This window comes from Saccoglossus kowalevskii, chromosome 11 (assembly GCF_978046115.1).
Source record: "Saccoglossus kowalevskii chromosome 11, keSacKowa6.1, whole genome shotgun sequence".
Lineage (NCBI taxonomy): Eukaryota > Metazoa > Hemichordata > Enteropneusta > Harrimaniidae > Saccoglossus > Saccoglossus kowalevskii.
In genome coordinates, this window is record NC_140651.1 from 26,737,775 (window position 1) to 26,758,920 (window position 21,146).

Below are 21,146 nucleotides of genomic sequence, written 5' to 3' on the forward strand. Positions count from 1 at the left end.
GGTTACCGTAACGCGATTCTGACCAAGGAGGAATCATCACGAAGCATTCATTCTACGAATACGCCACGACATCACACAACGCTTAGCTATATTCCTAACCACCTCTTTCACAGACCCAATCTCTTGAATTACTATTTTTAGAAATATACGATTTTCTCACAATGTTTTTTGTGATTACCAAGGTGATTTACATGTATCTGCTTATCTTAGACGATCAGAAATAATGGGATATACAAAAAACTGGTAATTCAAATAAACTTAATTACTTGAAACTAATAAGTTAAAGCGCCATATTCGCGTAATGCTACGATTATCAAGCAGTCGCCATAATTGTCACGCAGCGCCATAGTTGTCTCGCAGCGCCATAGTTGTCAGGCAGCACCATAGTTGTCACGCAGCGCCATAGTTGTCACGCAGCGCCATAGTTGTCACATGTGGACTCCACATTGTACATGCGTTGTATACGTCACATAGAACTCATATGAAACCGCGCACAAGGATTGTACGCGCACAAGGATTGTACGCGCACAAGTTATGAAACTATGGGTTCCTTGCAGCAACTGAAAGTCGTAGTTGAGTCGCAGTCGCATATATACAATGCATAATTTGATACGTCGACAAATTCTGTCGATAAACAAGCTGCTTTCTGATTGGGCTGAATGTGAGGTGTTATGGTTGGATAGCCAATCAGGCACAATCACGTAATCAGTTTCGCAATGAATCGAAAATTGCAATAAACTGCATCTTTCACCGGTGGTTTCCTTTCCACTACAAAAGAATCAATGAAACACGCACTGATTGGTCATTTACTTTCATGAATATTCAAAGTACATACAGTACCTCAATACTATATATACCCATTTTAATCAAATAAGCGATACTTTTGTGTTTTGATAACAATAACCAAGCCGAGATGAATTCCACGCTTGGCAGTAAGCAACTCAGTGTTCTGACGTCACGATATCGAGTGTGCAGTATGTAATGATGCGTGTCTAGAGTACAATGTAGCTGTTAATATCCACACTTAATTTCACCGTACGAGATCAATCTTCACAAACTGTAATTGTAAATGTAAATATACCAGGTTAAAACCTTATCAATAACTTGCAAGGCCAGTAAGAGCCCAATTCACACATTTCTGCGCGCAGTTACAATGCATTGTGAACTTATTGTAAAGAACCAATAATAAAAACTACTAAACAACATGTTTTTGATGTAACCACGGCTCAGGAAGTTCCAGGCTTGTTAATCAATAAAGCCACGCTTGGCATGAAAACTCAATGTAAATGAATCCGTGAGTGAGTTATATCTGTCATGTTAAACCATTTATTTTCATTTTCTAGACAGCGTCATACAATATTGTTATTGCCCAATACACAGGTTTTTTTTTAAAGAACACATGGCCAAGCTATAGTTTCCCATTCATGTCAGGAATGTTTTCAAAGACTAAATTAGTTAGGGTTAAGGTCGTTTTGTCATTTCCATACAATGTTTAGTACATTCTACCTGAAATATTAAAGCAAATAATCATTGTCTTTTTTATATACGAAATATTTCTTAAACTTTCGGACATTAGCACCAGTTTATGATCCACATTATACATGTACACCGGGAGATGAAAAGCTTGGCGTCATGTATATGGGTGAAACAACTATAAATATCAATTCTTTATTCAAGTGGCAATCGCTGATTTCACAAAAGCTGGTCTTTTACGCTCAAAATAAAGTATCGATGTTTATAATTTTTGCTTTCTGTGAGCCAAAGTAAAGTACTGCCGCGATCTAAAAAGAGTTGACTGTTGAATTATCACTGGCATTGAAAGTTAGCATAATTCAATTCAAATGATATCAATTTGTATTAATATGGCCGTTGGGGGACCACGATGATTAGTCCCTATAAATATTCATGATTACACGTTATTGTGATGCAGTAACTTTTTCACATTCATATCTGTAACTGGACTGATAGCTAATGAACAAGACAAAACACACACAATTGCCCATGTAGAGTCAGCTGATAAATTAGAAACGCTATATTTTAGTCCAATAGATTCGAGGCAGGTAACATATCCTAATGTTCCGTTATACATTTGTGGTTTGCTCTGCAGTGACACCCATATCTTTCAGCGTATATATTTTTTTATCAGTGTCAGGATGTTACCAGAACTGTCTTGGCAGTGTTACACATTAGCTCCTGGGCTCTCTGACATTATTTCTCCTGGCAACACCCGCCACTGTATGAGCTATTAGTATCTTGTGACACTAAACCAAATCTGGCCGGGGTGTTTTTTCAGAAATTCGAGAGCGACGTCTTGTTAACTTAACCAGTGGCTGGTCTCCAACCAAAGAAGTTTTTTTGTATTGACGCACGGTGTTATTGCAGACCTCATCCCAGAAGATTGTGGGGCGTACTTTTGACCTATCCTTTGAAAAATCCTACACTTCTGTCCACTCATGCCCACACCTAGTCGCCAATCACTTAGGCATATACACCTACCACGTGTTCTTTTAAGATGTAGTCATCTCCTGCGATCTGTTGGATGAGTTGTTTAATAGCAGCCCTCGTCTAGAAAACTAGTGACACTGGGCAAATAAGCCAGTGTAAATATAATAAATGTTTTGCGCTCATTGCACAACTTGTTTGTGAGTCAGTGTACGCTCATTCAATTAATATAATAATAATAATAATAATAATAATAATATAATTTTATTCAAACTAACACAATGTAGTTGATGCTACTAATATTTTAATTTATATACTTCCACGGTATACACGTGGTGGAATGGGTAGTAGAAATCAATTAATCCCTGTACTGAAATATATGTTGCTAACCGTGAACCAATATTCTACGAAAATTGAAATGCAAATTATACCTTTTATGGTTTTAACTAATTGTGCAATTGATTTTGTATTTAACGATATTATACCAATCAATTGAATGATACACCATATTTCAAAGTAACAGTCAATATATATATATTATTCAAGATGCGATTCTATTCTATATAATGTTGTATTAAATGTACACGAAACATATAACGTGTCAGTGAACTAGCTGCAACATATCATCATCAATTTCATTGTAAGCATTACATATCCTGACATTAAAATCCATCTTTGCTTAGTAAAATCGTGATAAATCATAAAATATTTTATGATAACTACACGAGAGTTATGACATAACATATATATACTAGCCATCTCAATAAAAGAAAATTTGTATTTACATTCACTGTTACATTATTATATTGTTTACTGTGTTATTGCTAACATTGTTTTCACATGTGTGACTGACATATCGGTATAGCCGGCATCCATAAATCAATACCATGATGTTGGTCACACCCATGGATACTGTGCCTTTTTGATCATCTATATAGCATTTAATTACATTCACTTTTCTATGAACGTGGTACTATTTGCTGTATTGTGTTGCTGTGTGTCATATAACTAACAAAATAGTGTTTTTTTTAAAAAAATCACCGGGAATGTGTTGGATTGTTGTCTTCATTTAAATTACAGCTAATTCGCTAGTCGATTACACAGCACCTAGAGAACACACTTCATACTCTTAACTTGCGATTAGATTCACATACAATTTACGTTCACCGGTATACCCTATTCTGCCGTGCTGAGAATATAAATTATCGAAAACTAAAATCTCTCCTTTCTTCATTTGAAATCCGACAGACGATTGCCAGATAACGTCACGGACATGCTGCACTACCTCTGGCTCAATTTCACTGCCGTCGCCATAGCAACATGTGTTAGACAGCTTGTTGTCAGGAAGATAATCCATGCCTTCATAGACAGGATTTTCACGTAAGTATGACGCATGATATGACGAGGCTTGGTTGAACCATATCTTTTCACCTGTAAAGAAATAGAAATATACAACTGCAATGCATACTGGGCAATCCTGCCGGTGTTTACGGGTTTTAGGTCTTTTTATCACCTATGTACAATGTAAAAATAATTACTTTACACGGGGCGCCGCTTGTATTTAGTTATAAATCATTATTTAGGGTTTAAACTTGTTAAATGTAACAGATGTATTTTTTTTCGAAGGTTGATAATGATATTTCAAATCAATTATATAGAAATCTTTAGCTAACGTATTATTATATATAAATAATTTCACCTTCATTACCTAATTGTTATTTAATCATGACTCGAGATATTTTATTATTATTTATCAATAACAAGTTTACTTATACATAATATTTTTTTGATAATTTATGCATTTTGCAGCATGATATGTGAATAATATAATACAACTTTCTGATTATATACGTCACAACATTGTTTGTATATAATTCCAATAAACTAAGTTTATAAACTAATGATACAATATGTTGATCCCTGGTTTGTAAACAAATGCTGCAACATTGATTGTTTTCATAAAATATCTCAAGTCACAATAATTGAGAACTGCTCCATTGTTTACATATAATAAACTTAAATTCAAATACAATACAAATTGTATCCTATACAAGTGAACTGACGATACGACAAATGTGCATCGCCGATAAACAGACGCACTTCCTGATACAAGCCACTGTCCCACATGACAGCTTCAAGTAGCGGTGACTAGATATACATAATATACCAATACATTTGTGTTTATATTACATACGTGGGTGAAGGGGGTAACCTTACTGATGAATATTTTTTACGTTGTAATTTTCGTGGTCGACGTTTGTTAATAGTATGAGTAGAAATGCTATAAACCGTACGCTAGCTTTTGTTAAAGAACTGAGTCTGGTACCAAAGTTACACCCGTTCATTTATTATCAAACACCCAGTGCCCCGTGGATAATCAAAGCTGATTGTATATCTTACCAGTCTTCGGATGTATCGTAAAAACTGGCAACGTAATCCAGTAGGATAAAGATCCATCATCGTCCCATTTATATTCATAATCGTGATCTGCCAAGAACTTTCCAATTATTGATTTGTCAGTTGTACCAAACACCTGGTTTTAAACAGAAAATATGATAGAATAAGTGATATATTGATTACAATATGTGTGTGGAAAACGTTCAATCTTGATGACGTATTCACTATTGACCATCATCAGTTGAATCATTATTTTTTACAATTATGGCTGGGAGAAATTAAAGTTTGCTACAACTTTATTATTGCCGCTGAATAACTTAGTGTTTTGTACGCTCAGAATACTAGTACTCTGAATGGTGACTCTGATATTTTCTTTGATGTTACTTTCACTCGTCTACGCCATGTTTAACATAACAAGAACGCGTCGTTAAAAACAACACAAATGCGACTTACAATGCATAATGACTTACGAGCCATAATCGAATAGTAAAAACATAAGGTATACACAAAACTGTACATGTTAGTGTCATGCAAATGTAAGTATATCACCTGAATATCAAACACAGTGGAACAGCATCAATTTTGCATCTTAGTTTATGCCAAGTTATATTTTAAACTTCAGAAAAAGAGTGTATCAACCTCGCACAGCCACATATACACCATTATGAAATAGGATGTACCAACCCTGTACAGCCAAATATACACCATTATGAAATAGGATGTACCAACCCCGTACAGCCAAATATACACCATTATGAAATATGATATACCAACCCCGTACAACCACATACACACCATTATGAAATAGGATGTACCAACCCCGTACAGCTACATATACACCATTATGAAATAGGATGTACCAACCCCGTACAACCAAATATACACCATTATGAAATAGGATGTACCAACCCTGTACAGCCACATATACACCATTATGAAATAGGATGTACCAACCCTGTACAGCCACATATACACCATTGTGAAATAGGATGTACCAACCCCGTACAGCTACATATACACCATTATGAAATAGGATGTACCAACCCCGTACAGCCAAATATACACCATTATGAAATAGAATGTACCAACCCCGTACAGCCACATATACACCATTATGAAATGGAATGTACCAACCCCGTACAACCACATATACACCATTATGAAATATAATGTACCAACCCTGTACAGCCACATATACACCATTATGAAATAGAATGTACCAACCCTGTACAGCCACATATACACCATTATGAAATGGAATGTACCAACCCCGTACAACCACATATACACCATTATGAAATAGGATGTACCAACCCTGTACAGCCACATATACACCATTATGAAATGGAATGTACCAACCCTATACAGCCACATATACACCATTATGAAATGGAATGTACCAACCCCGTACAACCACATATACATCATTATGAAATATGATGTACCAACCCCGTACAACCACATATACACCATTATGAAATAGGATGTACCAACCCGTACAACCACAAATACACCATTATGAAATATGATGTACCAACCCCGTACAACCACATATACACCATTATGAAATAGAATGTACCAACCCTGTACAGCCACATATACACCATTATGAAATAGGATGTACCAACCCCGTACAGCCACATATACACCATTATGAAATAGAATATACCAACCCTATACAGCCACATATACACCATACTGAAATGGAATGTACCAACCCTGTACAGCCACATATACACCATTATGAAATGGAATGTACCAACCCCGTACAGCCACATATACATCATTATGAAATATGATGTACCAACCCCGTACAACCACATATACACCATTATGAAATAGAATGTACCAACCCTGTACAGCCACATATACACCATTATGAAATGGAATGTACCAACCCCGTACAACCACATATACACCATTATGAAATAGGATGTACCAACCCCGTACAACCACAAATACACCATTATGAAATAGGATGTGCCAACCCCGTACAACCACAAATACACCATTATGAAATAGGATGTGCCAACCCCGTACAGCCACATATACACCATTATGAAATAGGATGTACCAACCCTGTACAACCACATATACACCATTATGAAATAGGATGTACCAACCCCGTACAGCCACATATACACCATTATGAAATAGGATGTACCAACCCCGTACAACCACAAATACACCATTATGAAATAGGATGTGCCAACCCCGTACAGCCACATATACACCATTATGAAATAGAATGTACCAATCCTGTACAGCCACATATACACCATTATGAAATGGAATGTACCAACCCTGTACAGCCACATATACACCATTATGAAATAGGATGCATCAACCCCGTACAACCACATATACAAAATTATAAAATAGAATGTATCGACCCCGTACAGCCACATATACACCATTATGAAATAGGATGTACCAAGCCCTACAGCCACATATTAACGAAATAGGATTTCCAACCCTGTACTGCCATATATACACCATTATGAAATAGGATGTATCAACCCCGTACAGCCACATATACACCATTATGAAATAGTATGTACCAACCACGTACAACCACATATACATCATTATGAAATAGGATGTACCAACCCCGTACAGCCACATATTAACGAAATAGGATTTCCAACCCCATACAGCCACATATACACCATTATGAAATAGGATGTATCAACCCCGTACAGCCACATATACACCATTATGAAATAGTATGTACCAACCACGTACAACCACATATACATCATTATGAAATATGATATACCAACCCCGTACAGCCATATATACACAATTATGAAATATGATGTACAACCCGTACAGCCGCATATACATTATTATGAAATAGAATGTACCAATCTTGTATAGCCATATATTATGAAATAAAATGTACCAACTCTGTACAGCCACATATACATTATATGAAATAGAATGTACCAACCATGTACAGCCACATATATACCATTATGAAATTGGATGTACCAACCCTATACAGCACATATACACCATTATGAAATGAAATGTACCAACCCCGTACAGCAACGTATACACCATTATGAAATGGAATGTACCAACCCTGTACAGCCACATATACACCATTATGAAATGGAATGTACCAACCCCGTACAACCACATATACACCATTATGAAATAGAATGTACCAACCCTGTACAGCCACATATACACCATTATGAAATGGAATGTACCAACCCCGTACAATCACATATACACCATTATGAAATAGGATGTACCAACCCTGTACAGCCACATATACACCATTATGAAATGGAATGTACCAACCCTATACAGCCACATATACACCATTATGAAATGGAATGTACCAACCCCGTACAACCACATATACATCATTATGAAATATGATGTACCAACCCCGTACAACCACATATACACCATTATGAAATAGGATGTACCAACCCGTACAACCACAAATACACCATTATGAAATATGATGTACCAACCCCTTACAACCACATATACACCATTATGAAATAGAATGTACCAACCCTGTACAGCCACATATACACCATTATGAAATGGAATGTACCAACCCCGTACAGCCACATATACACCATTATGAAATAGAATGTACCAACCCTGTACAGCCACATATACACCATTATGAAATAGGATGTACCAACTCTGTACCGCTACATATTAACGAAATAGGATTTCCAACCCCGTACAGCCACATATACACCATTATGAAATAGGATGTACCAACCCTGTACAGCTACATATTAACGAAATAGGATTTGCAACCCTGTACAGCCACATATACGCCGTTATAAAACAGGATGTACCAACCCCGTACAGCCACATATTAACGAAACAGGATTTCCAACCCCGTACAGCCACATATACACCATTATAAAATAGAATGTATCGACCCCGTACTGCCACATATACACCATTATGAAATAGGATGTACCAAGCCCATACAGCCACATATTAACGAAATAGGATTTCCAACCCTGTACCCCCGCATATACACCATTATGAAATAGAATGTACCAACCCCGTACAGCCACATATACACCATACTGAAATGGGATGTACCAACCCCGTACAACCACATATACACCATTATGAAATAGGATGTATCAACCCCGTACAGCCACATATACACCATTATGAAATGGAATGTACCAACCCCGTACAACCACATATACATCATTATGAAATATGATGTACCAACCCCGTACAACCACATATACACCATTATGAAATAGAATGTACCAACCCTGTACAGACACATATACACCATTATGAAATAGAATGTACCAACCCTGTACAGCCACATATACACCATTATGAAATAGGATGTACCAACTCTGTACCGCTACATATTAACGAAATAGGATTTCCAACCCCGTACAGCCACATATACACCATTTTGAAATAGGATGTACCAACCCCGTACAACCACATATACATCATTATGAAATATGATGTACCAACCCCGTACAACCACATATACACCATTATGAAATAGAATGTACCAACCCTGTACAGCCACATATACACCATTATGAAATAGAATGTACCAACCCTGTACAGCCACATATACACCATTATGAAATAGGATGTACCAACCCTGTACAGCCACATATACACCATTATGAAATAGGATGTACCAACTCTGTACCACTACATATTAACGAAATAGGATTTCCAACCCCGTACAGCCACATATACACCATTATGAAATAGGATGCACCAACCCTGTACAGCTACATATTAACGAAATAGGATTTGCAACCCTGTACAGCCACATATACGCCGTTATAAAACAGGATGTACCAACCCTGTACAGCCACATATTAACGAAACAGGATTTCCAACCCCGTACAGCCACATATACACCATTATAAAATAGAATGTATCGACCCCGTACTGCCACATATACACCATTATGAAATAGGATGTACCAAGCCCATACAGCCACATATTAACGAAATAGGATTTCCAACCCCGTACAACCACATATACACCATTATAAAATAGAATGTATCGACCCCGTACTGCCACATATACACCATTATGAAATAGGATGTACCAAGCCCATACAGCCACATATTAACGAAATAGGATTTCCAACCCCATACAGCCACATATACACCATTATGAAATAGGATGTATCAACCCCGTACAGCCACATATACACCATTATGAAATAGGATGTACCAACCCACTACAGCCACATATAGACCATTATGAAATAGAATGTACCAACCACGTACAACCATACATACACAATTATGAAATATGATGTACCAACCCGTACAGCCGCATATACATTATTATGAAATGGTATGTACCAACCTTGTATAGCCATATATTATGAAATAAAATGTACCAACTCTGTACAGCCACATATACATTATATGAAATAGAATGTACCAACCATGTACAGCCACATATATACCATTATGAAATTGGATGTACCAACCCTATACAGCACATATACACCATTATGAAATGAAATGTACCAACCCCGTACAACCACATATACACCATTATGAAATAGAATGTACCAACCCTGTACAGCCACATATACACCATTATTAAAAAGTAGTCTTTACCTTGCCGTTTATTCTGTGTTATTTGCTTACTTTACTTCCTATGTCGACAGCAACTATGAGTTTAAAATTATTTCTCAGTACTTATTCACTGTTACAATGCTGTACCATTACTTTCACCATCCTACTACAGCCAGATCTGAAGGTCTTTGCCGCATTCTGGCCATGCTGTGTGGCCATATCGCGTGGACGGGTTTCATGTTCTCTGCACGTAATAAGCTCGGTTATTATGCATCCTTTTTTGGGGATGCCCGGTGGCCGAGGGGAAGACGTGTAGTAGCGTGAAGCTAGGCGATTAGGTGCCGTACGCGAGCGCCGGTTCGAGTCACGCACGCAGTACGTATTTACTATAATTAGACATAGTCTTTACCTTGCCGTTTATTCTGTGTTATTATGAAATAGGATGTACCAACCCTGTACAACCACATTTACACCATTATGAAATAGAATGTACCAACCCTGTACAGCCACATATACACCATTATGAAATGGAATGTACCAACCCTGTACAGCCACATATACACCATTATGAAATAGGATGTACCAACCCCGTACAGCCACATATACACCATTATGAAATAGAATGTACCAACCCTGTACAGCCACATATACACCATTATGAAATGGAATGTACCAACCCCGTACAGCCACATATACACCATTATGAAATAGAATGTACCAACCCTGTACAGCCACATATACACCATTATGAAATGAAATGTACCAACCCCGTACAACCACATATACACCATTATGAAATAGAATGTATAAACCCTGTACAGCCACATATACACCATTATGAAATGGAATGTACCAACCCCGTACAGCCACATATACACCATTATGAAATAGAATGTACCAACCCTGTACAGCCACATATACACCATTATGAAATGGAATGTACCAACCCCGTACAGCCACATATACACCATTATGAAATGGAATGTACAAATCCCGTACAAAAACATATACACCATTATGAAATAGAATGTACCAACCCTGTACAGCCACATACACACCATTATGAAATAGAATGTACCAACCCCGTACAACCACATATACACCATTATGAAATAGAATGTACCAACCCCGTACAGCAACATATACACCATTATGAATTGGAATGTACCAACCCTGTACAGACACATATACACCATTATGAAATAGAATGTACCAACCCTGTACAGCCACATATACACCATTATGAAATGGAATGTACCAACCCCGTACAGCCACATATACACCATTATGAAATGGAATGTACAAATCCCGTACAACCACATATACACCATTATGAAATAGGATGTACCAACCCCGTACAGCAACATATACACCATTATGAATTGGAATGTACCAACCCTGTACAGACACATATACACCACTATGAAATGGAATGTACCAACCCCGTACAGCCACATATACACCATTATGAAATAGAATGTACCAACCCTGTACAGCCACATATACACCATTATGAAATGGAATGTACCAACCCCGTACAGCCACATATACACCATTATGAAATGGAATGTACAAATCCCGTACAACCACATATACACCATTATGAAATAGAATGTACCAACCCTGTACAGCCACATACACACCATTATGAAATAGAATGTACCAACCCCGTACAACCACATATACACCATTATGAAATAGGATGTACCAACCCCGTACAGCAACATATACACCATTATGAATTGGAATGTACCAACCCTGTACAGACACATATACTCCACTATGAAATGGAATGTACCAACCCCGTACAACCACATATACACCATTATAAAATACGATGTTCCAACCCCATATAGCCATATATTATGAAATAGGATGTACCAACCTTGTACAGCCACATATGCACAATTATGAAATATGATGTACCAACACCGTTCAGCCAAATATACATTATTATTAAATAGGATGTACCAACCCCGTACACCCACATATGCACCATTATGAAATATGATGTACCAACCCAGTTCAGCCAAATATACATTATCATGAAATGGGTTTACCAACCCCGTACAGCTACACATACACCATTATGAAATAGAATGTGCCAACCTCATACAGCCACATACATACAATTGTGAAATATGATGTACCAACCCCGTTCAGCCTCAAACGCATAATTATGAAAGAGGATGTTCAAATCCCGTACAGCCACATATTAATGAAATATGATGTCCCAACCCTGTACAGCCACATATACAGCCACATATACATTATTGTGAAAAAGGATGTATCAACTCCGTACAGCCACATATGCACGATTATGAAATATGTTGTAGCAGCCCCATACAACCATATATACATTATCATGAAATATGATGTACCAACACCGTACAGCCATATATTATGAAATAGCATGTACCAAGCCTGTACAGCCACATATTAACGAAATAGGATTTCCAACCCCGTACAGCCACATAAACACCATTATGAAATAGGATGTATCAACTCCGTACAACCACATATACACCATTATGAAATAGGATGTACCAACCCTGTACAGCCACATATACACCATTATGAAATAGAATGTATCAACCCCGTACAACCACATATACACCATTATGAAATAGGATGTACCAACCCCGTACAGCCACATATTAACGAAATAGGATTTGCAACCCTGTACAGCCACATATACATCGTTATGAAATAGGATGTACCAACCCTGTACAGCCACATATACACCATTATAAAATACGATGTACCAACCCCATACAACCACATGTACACTATTATGAAATAGGATGTACCAACCCTGTACAGCTACATATTAACGAAATAGGATTTCCAACCCTGTACAGCCACATATACACCATTATGAAATAGAATGTATCAACCCCGTACAGCCACATATACACCATTATGAAATAGGATGTACCAACCCTGTACAGCTACATATTAACGAAATAGGATTTACAACCCTGTACAGCCACATATACGCCGTTATAAAATAGGATGTACCAACCCCATACAACCACATATTAACGAAATAGGATTTCCAACCCCGTACTGCCACATATACACCATTATGAAATAGGATGTACCAAGCCCATACAGCCACATATTAACGAAATAGGATTTCCAACCCTGTACAGCCACATATACACCATTATGAAATAGAATGTATCGACCCCGTACAGCCACATATACACCATTATGAAATAGGATGTACGAAGCCCTACAGCCACATATTAACGAAATAGGATTTCCAACCCCATACAGCCACATATACACCATTATGAAATAGGATGTATCAACCCCGTCTAGCCACATATACACCATTATGAAATAGGATGTACCAACCCACTACAGCCACATATAGACCGTTATGAAATAGAATGTACCAACCACGTACAACCACATATACATCATTATGAAATATGATATACCAACCCCGTACAGCCATTTATACCCAATTATGAAATATGATGTACCAACCCATACAGCCGCATATACATTATTATGAAATAGAATGTACCAACCTTGTATAGCCATATATTATGAAATAAAATGTACCAACTCTGTACAGCCACATATACATTATATGAAATAGAATGTACCAACCATGTACAGCCACATATACACCGTTATGAAATTGGATGTACCAACCCTATATAGCACATATACACCATTATGAAATGAAATGTACCAACCCCGTACAGCAACGTACACACCATTATGAAATAGGATGTACCAACCCCGTACAGCCATATATACATTATCATGAAATAGGATGTACCAACCCCATACAACCACATATACACCGTTATGAAATAGAATGTACCAAACCTGTACAGCCACATATACACCATTATGAAATAGAATGTACCAACCCTGTACAGCCAAATATACACCATTATGAAATGGAATGTACCAACCCTGTACAACCACATATACACCATTATGAAATAGAATGTACCAACCCCGTACAGCCACATATGCACGATTATGAAATATGATGTACCAACCCCGTACAGCCATATATACATTATCATGAAATAGGATGTACCAACACCGTACAGCCATATATTATGAATTAGGATGTACCAACAGCGTTCAGACACATATACACCGTTATGAAATAGGATGTACCAACCCCGTACAGCCACATATTAACGAAATAGGATTTCCAACCCCGTACAGCCACATGTACTCCATTATGAAATAGGATGTACCAACCCCGTACAGCTACATATAGACCATTATAAAATAGGATGTACCAACCCAGTACAGCCACATATACACCATTATGAAATAGAATGTACCAACCCTGTACCCCCGAATATACACCATTATGAATTAGAATGTACCAACCCCGTACTGCCACATATACACCATTATGAAATAGGATGTAGCAAGCCCATACAGCCACATATTAACGAAATAGGATTTCCAACCCTGTACAGCCACATATACACCATTATGAAATAGAATGTATCGACCCCGTACAGCCACATATACACCATTATGAAATAGGATGTACGAAGCCCTACAGCCACATATTAACGAAATAGGATTTCCAACCCCATACAGCCACATATACACCATTATGAAATAGGATGTATCAACCCCGTCTAGCCACATATACACCATTATGAAATAGGATGTACCAACCCACTACAGCCACATATAGACCGTTATAAAATAGAATGTACCAACCACGTACAACCACATATACATCATTATGAAATATGATATACCAACCCCGTACAGCCATTTATACCCAATTATGAAATATGATGTACCAATCCATACAGCCGCATATACATTATTATGAAATAGAATGTACCAACCTTGTATAGCCATATATTATGAAATAAAATGTACCAACTCTGTACAGCCACATATACATTATATGAAATAGAATGTACCAACCATGTACAGCCACATATACACCGTTATGAAATTGGATGTACCAACCCTATATAGCACATATACACCATTATGAAATGAAATGTACCAACCCCGTACAGCAACGTACACACCATTATGAAATAGGATGTACCAACCCCGTACAGCCATATATACATTATCATGAAATAGGATGTACCAACCCCATACAACCACATATACACCGTTATGAAATAGAATGTACCAAACCTGTACAGCCACATATACACCATTATGAAATAGAATGTACCAACCCTGTACAGCCAAATATACACCATTATGAAATGGAATGTACCAACCCTGTACAACCACATATACACCATTATGAAATAGAATGTACCAACCCCGTACAGCCACATATGCACGATTATGAAATATGATGTACCAACCCCGTACAGCCATATATACATTATCATGAAATAGGATGTACCAACACCGTACAGCCATATATTATGAATTAGGATGTACCAACAGCGTTCAGACACATATACACCGTTATGAAATAGGATGTACCAACCCCGTACAGCCACATATTAACGAAATAGGATTTCCAACCCCGTACAGCCACATGTACTCCATTATGAAATAGGATGTACCAACCCCGTACAGCTACATATAGACCATTATAAAATAGGATGTACCAACCCAGTACAGCCACATATACACCATTATGAAATAGAATGTACCAACCCTGTACCCCCGAATATACACCATTATGAATTAGAATGTACCAACCCCGTACTGCCACATATACACCATTATGAAATAGGATGTACCAAGCCCATACAGCCACATATTAACGAAATAGGATTTCCAACCCTGTACAGCCACATATACACCATTATGAAATAGAATGTATCGACCCCGTACAGCCACATATACACCATTATGAAATAGGATGTACGAAGCCCTACAGCCACATATTAACGAAATAGGATTTCCAACCCCATACAGCCACATATACACCATTATGAAATAGGATGTATCAACCCCGTCTAGCCACATATACACCATTATGAAATAGGATGTACCAACCCACTACAGCCACATATAGACCGTTATAAAATAGAATGTACCAACCACGTACAACCACATATACATCATTATGAAATATGATATACCAACCCCGTACAGCCATTTATACCCAATTATGAAATATGATGTACCAATCCATACAGCCGCATATACATTATTATGAAATAGAATGTACCAACCTTGTATAGCCATATATTATGAAATAAAATGTACCAACTCTGTACAGCCACATATACATTATATGAAATAGAATGTACCAACCATGTACAGCCACATATACACCGTTATGAAATTGGATGTACCAACACTATATAGCACATATACACCATTATGAAATGAAATGTGCCAACCCCGTACAGCAACGTACACACCATTATGAAATGAAATGTACCAACCCCGTACAACCACATATACACCATTATGAAATGGAATGTACCAACCCCATACAACCACATATACACCGTTATGAAATAGAATGTACCAAACCTGTACAGCCACATATACACCATTATGAAATAGAATGTACCAACCCTGTACAGCCAAATATACACCATTATGAAATGGAATGTACCAACCCTGTACAACCACATATACACCATTATGAAATAGAATGTACCAACCCCGTACAGCCACATATGCACGATTATGAAATATGATGTACCAACACCGTACAGCCATATATACATTATCATGAAATAGGATGTACCAACACCGTACAGCCATATATTATGAATTAGGATGTACCAACAGCGTTCAGACACATATACACCGTTATGAAATAGGATGTACCAACCCCGTACAGCCACATATTAACGAAATAGGATTTCCAACCCCGTACAGCCACATGTACTCCATTATGAAATAGGATGTACCAACCCCGTACAGCTACATATAGACCATTATAAAATAGGATGTACCAACCCAGTACAGCCACATATACACCATTATGAAATAGAATGTACCAACCCTGTACCCCCGAATATACACCATTATGAAATAGAATGTACCAACCCCGTATAGCCACATATACACCATTATGAAATGGGATGTACCAACCCAGTACAGCCACATATACACTATTATGAAATGGAATGTACCAACCCAGTACAGCCACATATACACTATTATGAAATAGAATGTACCAACCCCGTACAGCAACATATACACCATAATGAAATGGAATGTACCAACCCCGTACAGCCACATATACACCATTATGAAATGGAATGTACCAACCCAGTACAGCCACATATACACTATTATGAAATGGAATGTACCAACCCAGTACAGCCACATATACACTATTATGAAATAGAATGTACCAACCCTGTACAGCCACATATACACCATTATGAAATAGAATGTACTAACCCCGTACAGCCACATATAGACCATTATGAAATAGAATGTACCAACCCCGTACAGCCACATATACACGATTATGTAATATGATTTAGCAGCCCCGTATCGCCACATATACACCATTATGAAATAGGATGTATCAACCCTGTACAGCCACATATAGACCATTATGAAATAGGATGTACCAACCCAGTACAGCCACATATACACCATTATGAAATAGAATGTACCAACCCCGTACAGCCACATATACACGATTATGTAATATGATTTAGCAACCCCGTACAGCCACGTATACACCATTATGAAATAGGATGTGATATTTGATTTTTCCATAATTTTCCTTCAATTTAGACCACAATAAATATAATTTTCCTTCAGCTACAAACATGATCTTGATTTAAAAAAACAACAAACATATCTGGTCACAATCGATAATTTTTAGTTAATATGTTTTACTTGCTGGAATGTATTGGAAACTAATACAATGCAACTGTTGTTGTAGACATATTTCACAGAATAGAACACTGCAACACTATTAAACACATTGTCTTGATGTAGACGAGTGTATACTAGCCCTTATACTATGACACATAATTTCTTACATTTGAAATACATCTGTATTGCTTCTCTGAAGAGTTTGAAATATAGTTGCTATATTTAATGCCAAGTCTTTCAAACTTTTCCACAATTTTAGGGTCCAGCTTTGGCAATGTATCTCTTACATCACATATAACGGTTTCACCATCATCTTCTTCATGCGGCGGAACATCACAATAAAACATTATCTGCAATAGATCGATATAAATATTAGAACAGCGCCCTCATACAACGAAACACTGTCATGAATTAGAAGTCTAAAAACAAGCCGCCCAAACCGACACTGTTGTTTTGGGGGGGGGGGGAGAGGGGTAGTGTAGCGATTTATGAACAGACCCCAAGATTACTGGGGTCCGCTTCGTCAACTGACGCCATATTTACAAATTATCTATTTTTCGCATAAGCGGATCAGATTTGTTATGCTAATCTCTACCTACAAAACAAAATGGAGTTTTATAAATTTTATTCTAGTATGTCAGTTTATTTTATTATTTTATATTGCTGCTTATGTTTTAAAAATGCGTGTATGTGTCCATGTTAATAAAAACAACCTACGGACAACATTATCACAGCAAATTAAACGCATGTGCAAAATCAGCCGCCCTAAAATGACTGCAATCTAGTAATGATTATATAGTTTCAATAAAAATTATATGATATTTACATACCTTCAGTGGGTAATGAGTGGTGTACGCCATTTCATTGTGTGGTTCTAGGGTAAATATCGACTTCTCAGCATCAGTTGCAGTTTGGACATACTCGGCCACCTCGTGTCTTTCACCACCAGCACCTTTATAACTGCCGAACTGGTAACCAAGGCATTTTGAAAATGTCGAAAAATCATCTACACTGTGGAGTGGAAGTCCCTTGAATAATATCGTTCCAAAAACATGAAGTTTCTCGTCAAGAACAGCACGTGTCTTGGCGGCCCACATCTCAATGTATTTCGGCCCGTCTTTGTCAGCAAGAATGGCATCGTAAACAGCAGGAAGGTTTTTCCGTGGAGGAGCCAGAAATTCAGGAAGTTTGTTTCCAACGAAAGTTGAACCCGGCAGCCATTTTCTTCCAGCTATACGAGGTGGTGTGGAGTTACCACGATGAATGAACTCTGTGTATTTGAATCCTGGTTCTGGTGAGAATCTTTTCGCCGACAATGACAAACATCGGGCCACAACTAAAGCTCGGCACCTTGGAATTGGTACTACTAGCATACTCATGGACATCTTGTACAATGAATGTATGAAGCAGTGAGTCCAGCAACGTAGCTCTTTAAATCTTTACCAGCAAAAAACAAAATAAAATGTTAAACGTAAAATTAGTAACATCTCAGTAAATGTCAGAAAAGATATTTTTGCAGCATGGCCTGGTCGACAAACATGATGTGTTTGTGTAAATATAGTTCTCCATGGCTCAGTTTCTGGCTTACAGTCGCTGATAATGACCACCAAAAACAAAAGTGGGACTTTAGATTTAGAAGTGTAGTTCAAGTTCAACGTAAATGCGACGGTGGAAAAAGAAAAAAAAACGCAAACTAAAAGTCGAAGGTTATCTGAAAAATAAAACTGATATTTATGTCATCATATTAATGACTCACATCATTTACACATAACTCGTTAATGAACAATTATTTAAATAATAATAATAACAATAATAATAACAATAATTATACATTGTATTTATTCTTGACAATAGTCATCTATCATATTATTTCATTGGAAAGAAAATAGAGAATTTAAAGCGTGGGAGTCGTCACCTGCGCATGCGCCAGATGGCCATAGCGTGTCATTGTATACAAATAAGCGTCTACCCATGAGCCTTTATGTTTTTAGCGTGTGTTGTTATCGTCGCTTGGGACTCATTTTTCGCGGGTGCACAGGTGACGACCCTCCCGCTTTAACAAAAATGTTTCACTTCAGGCGTAATTTAGCACAGGTATACTCTGACCCACACTCATTGTTTGGTAGGATACCCAGTGAACAACCATTTTTAGTAACAATATCGTATAGTTTTATTGTATTTAAAAAAGTTTAGTTCAATATTTGCTTGTAATCTTTGCACAAGGAATAATTTTAATTAGCACATAAACACTTCACCGAGTGAGCATCATTAACCTGTTTCCCACCAGACTTTTCTCCCAATATTTTATTATATTCCTCAATTTTTTGGGAAATGAATCCTAATTTTGGAGCCAATAGACACAATTTGAGTCAGTTTTCATTTTTTTCTCAAACAAATTGACTATTTTTGTTCCAATTTTTTGAATGAAATTGCAGACTATAAACGGGACTATTTTGTGAATTTGTGATGAAAGGAAGAAACAGCTGGTGAAAAGGTTAAAGTTTAGCCCTCTTTTAGCCTAAGTTTAGCCCTCGTTTAGCCTAAGTTTAGCCCAAGAGTTTAGACAATAGTCAGGTATGCTAATTAGCAAATAATGAATAAAATAAATCGACAAGATTTGTCGATTGATTATTCGACCTCGGGTAATCATGTAACACGAATACATTACAGGTAGACTACTGACAGAGTATTTGTAAAGATTACTCAGGGTTTATACCAAAATAATATCATCTGGCAATTCAAGCTAGTGGCCTGGGTTAAATATTCAAAAACATCACTAGTTGCACTTGCAGCACTTTGATGAAATGGCTGTTTTCATTGAGTTGATTTTGAAAGGTCTGTTTTCATTGAGTAGATTTTGAAATGGTTGTTTTCATTGAGTAAATATTAAAATTGCGTTTTTCATTGAGTAAATTTTGAAATGGCTATTTTCATTGAGTTGATTTTGAA

At 37.2% G+C, this 21,146-nt stretch overlaps 1 protein-coding gene across 1 annotated transcript; it reads right to left on the minus strand.

Moving 5' to 3' along the window:
* Window positions 1–2,729: 2,729 nt before the first annotated feature.
* On the minus strand, window positions 2,730–19,612 carry LOC100371794 (uncharacterized). The gene is made up of 4 exons (XM_002739827.4): window positions 19,028–19,612; window positions 18,365–18,547; window positions 4,843–4,975; window positions 2,730–3,873 (listed from the first exon to the last, which is right to left on the minus strand). Exons 1-4 carry the CDS (start codon window positions 19,580–19,582, stop codon window positions 3,572–3,574), a joined length of 1,173 nt encoding a protein of 390 aa, XP_002739873.2. The 5' UTR covers window positions 19,583–19,612; the 3' UTR covers window positions 2,730–3,571.
* Window positions 19,613–21,146: the final 1,534 nt, after the last annotated feature.

Excerpts from the sequence above, each read along its gene's own strand:
- LOC100371794 (XM_002739827.4), bottom strand. The coding sequence starts at position 19,582 with ATGTCCATGAGTATGCTAGTAGTACCAATTCCAAGGTGCCGAGCTTTA. Across the intron at positions 18,548-19,027 it reads CCACTCATTACCCACTGAAG|ATAATGTTTTATTGTGATGT; the intron begins GTATGTAAATAT and ends GATCTATTGCAG. Across the intron at positions 3,874-4,842 it reads TACGATACATCCGAAGACTG|GTGAAAAGATATGGTTCAAC; the intron begins GTAAGATATACA and ends ATTTCTTTACAG.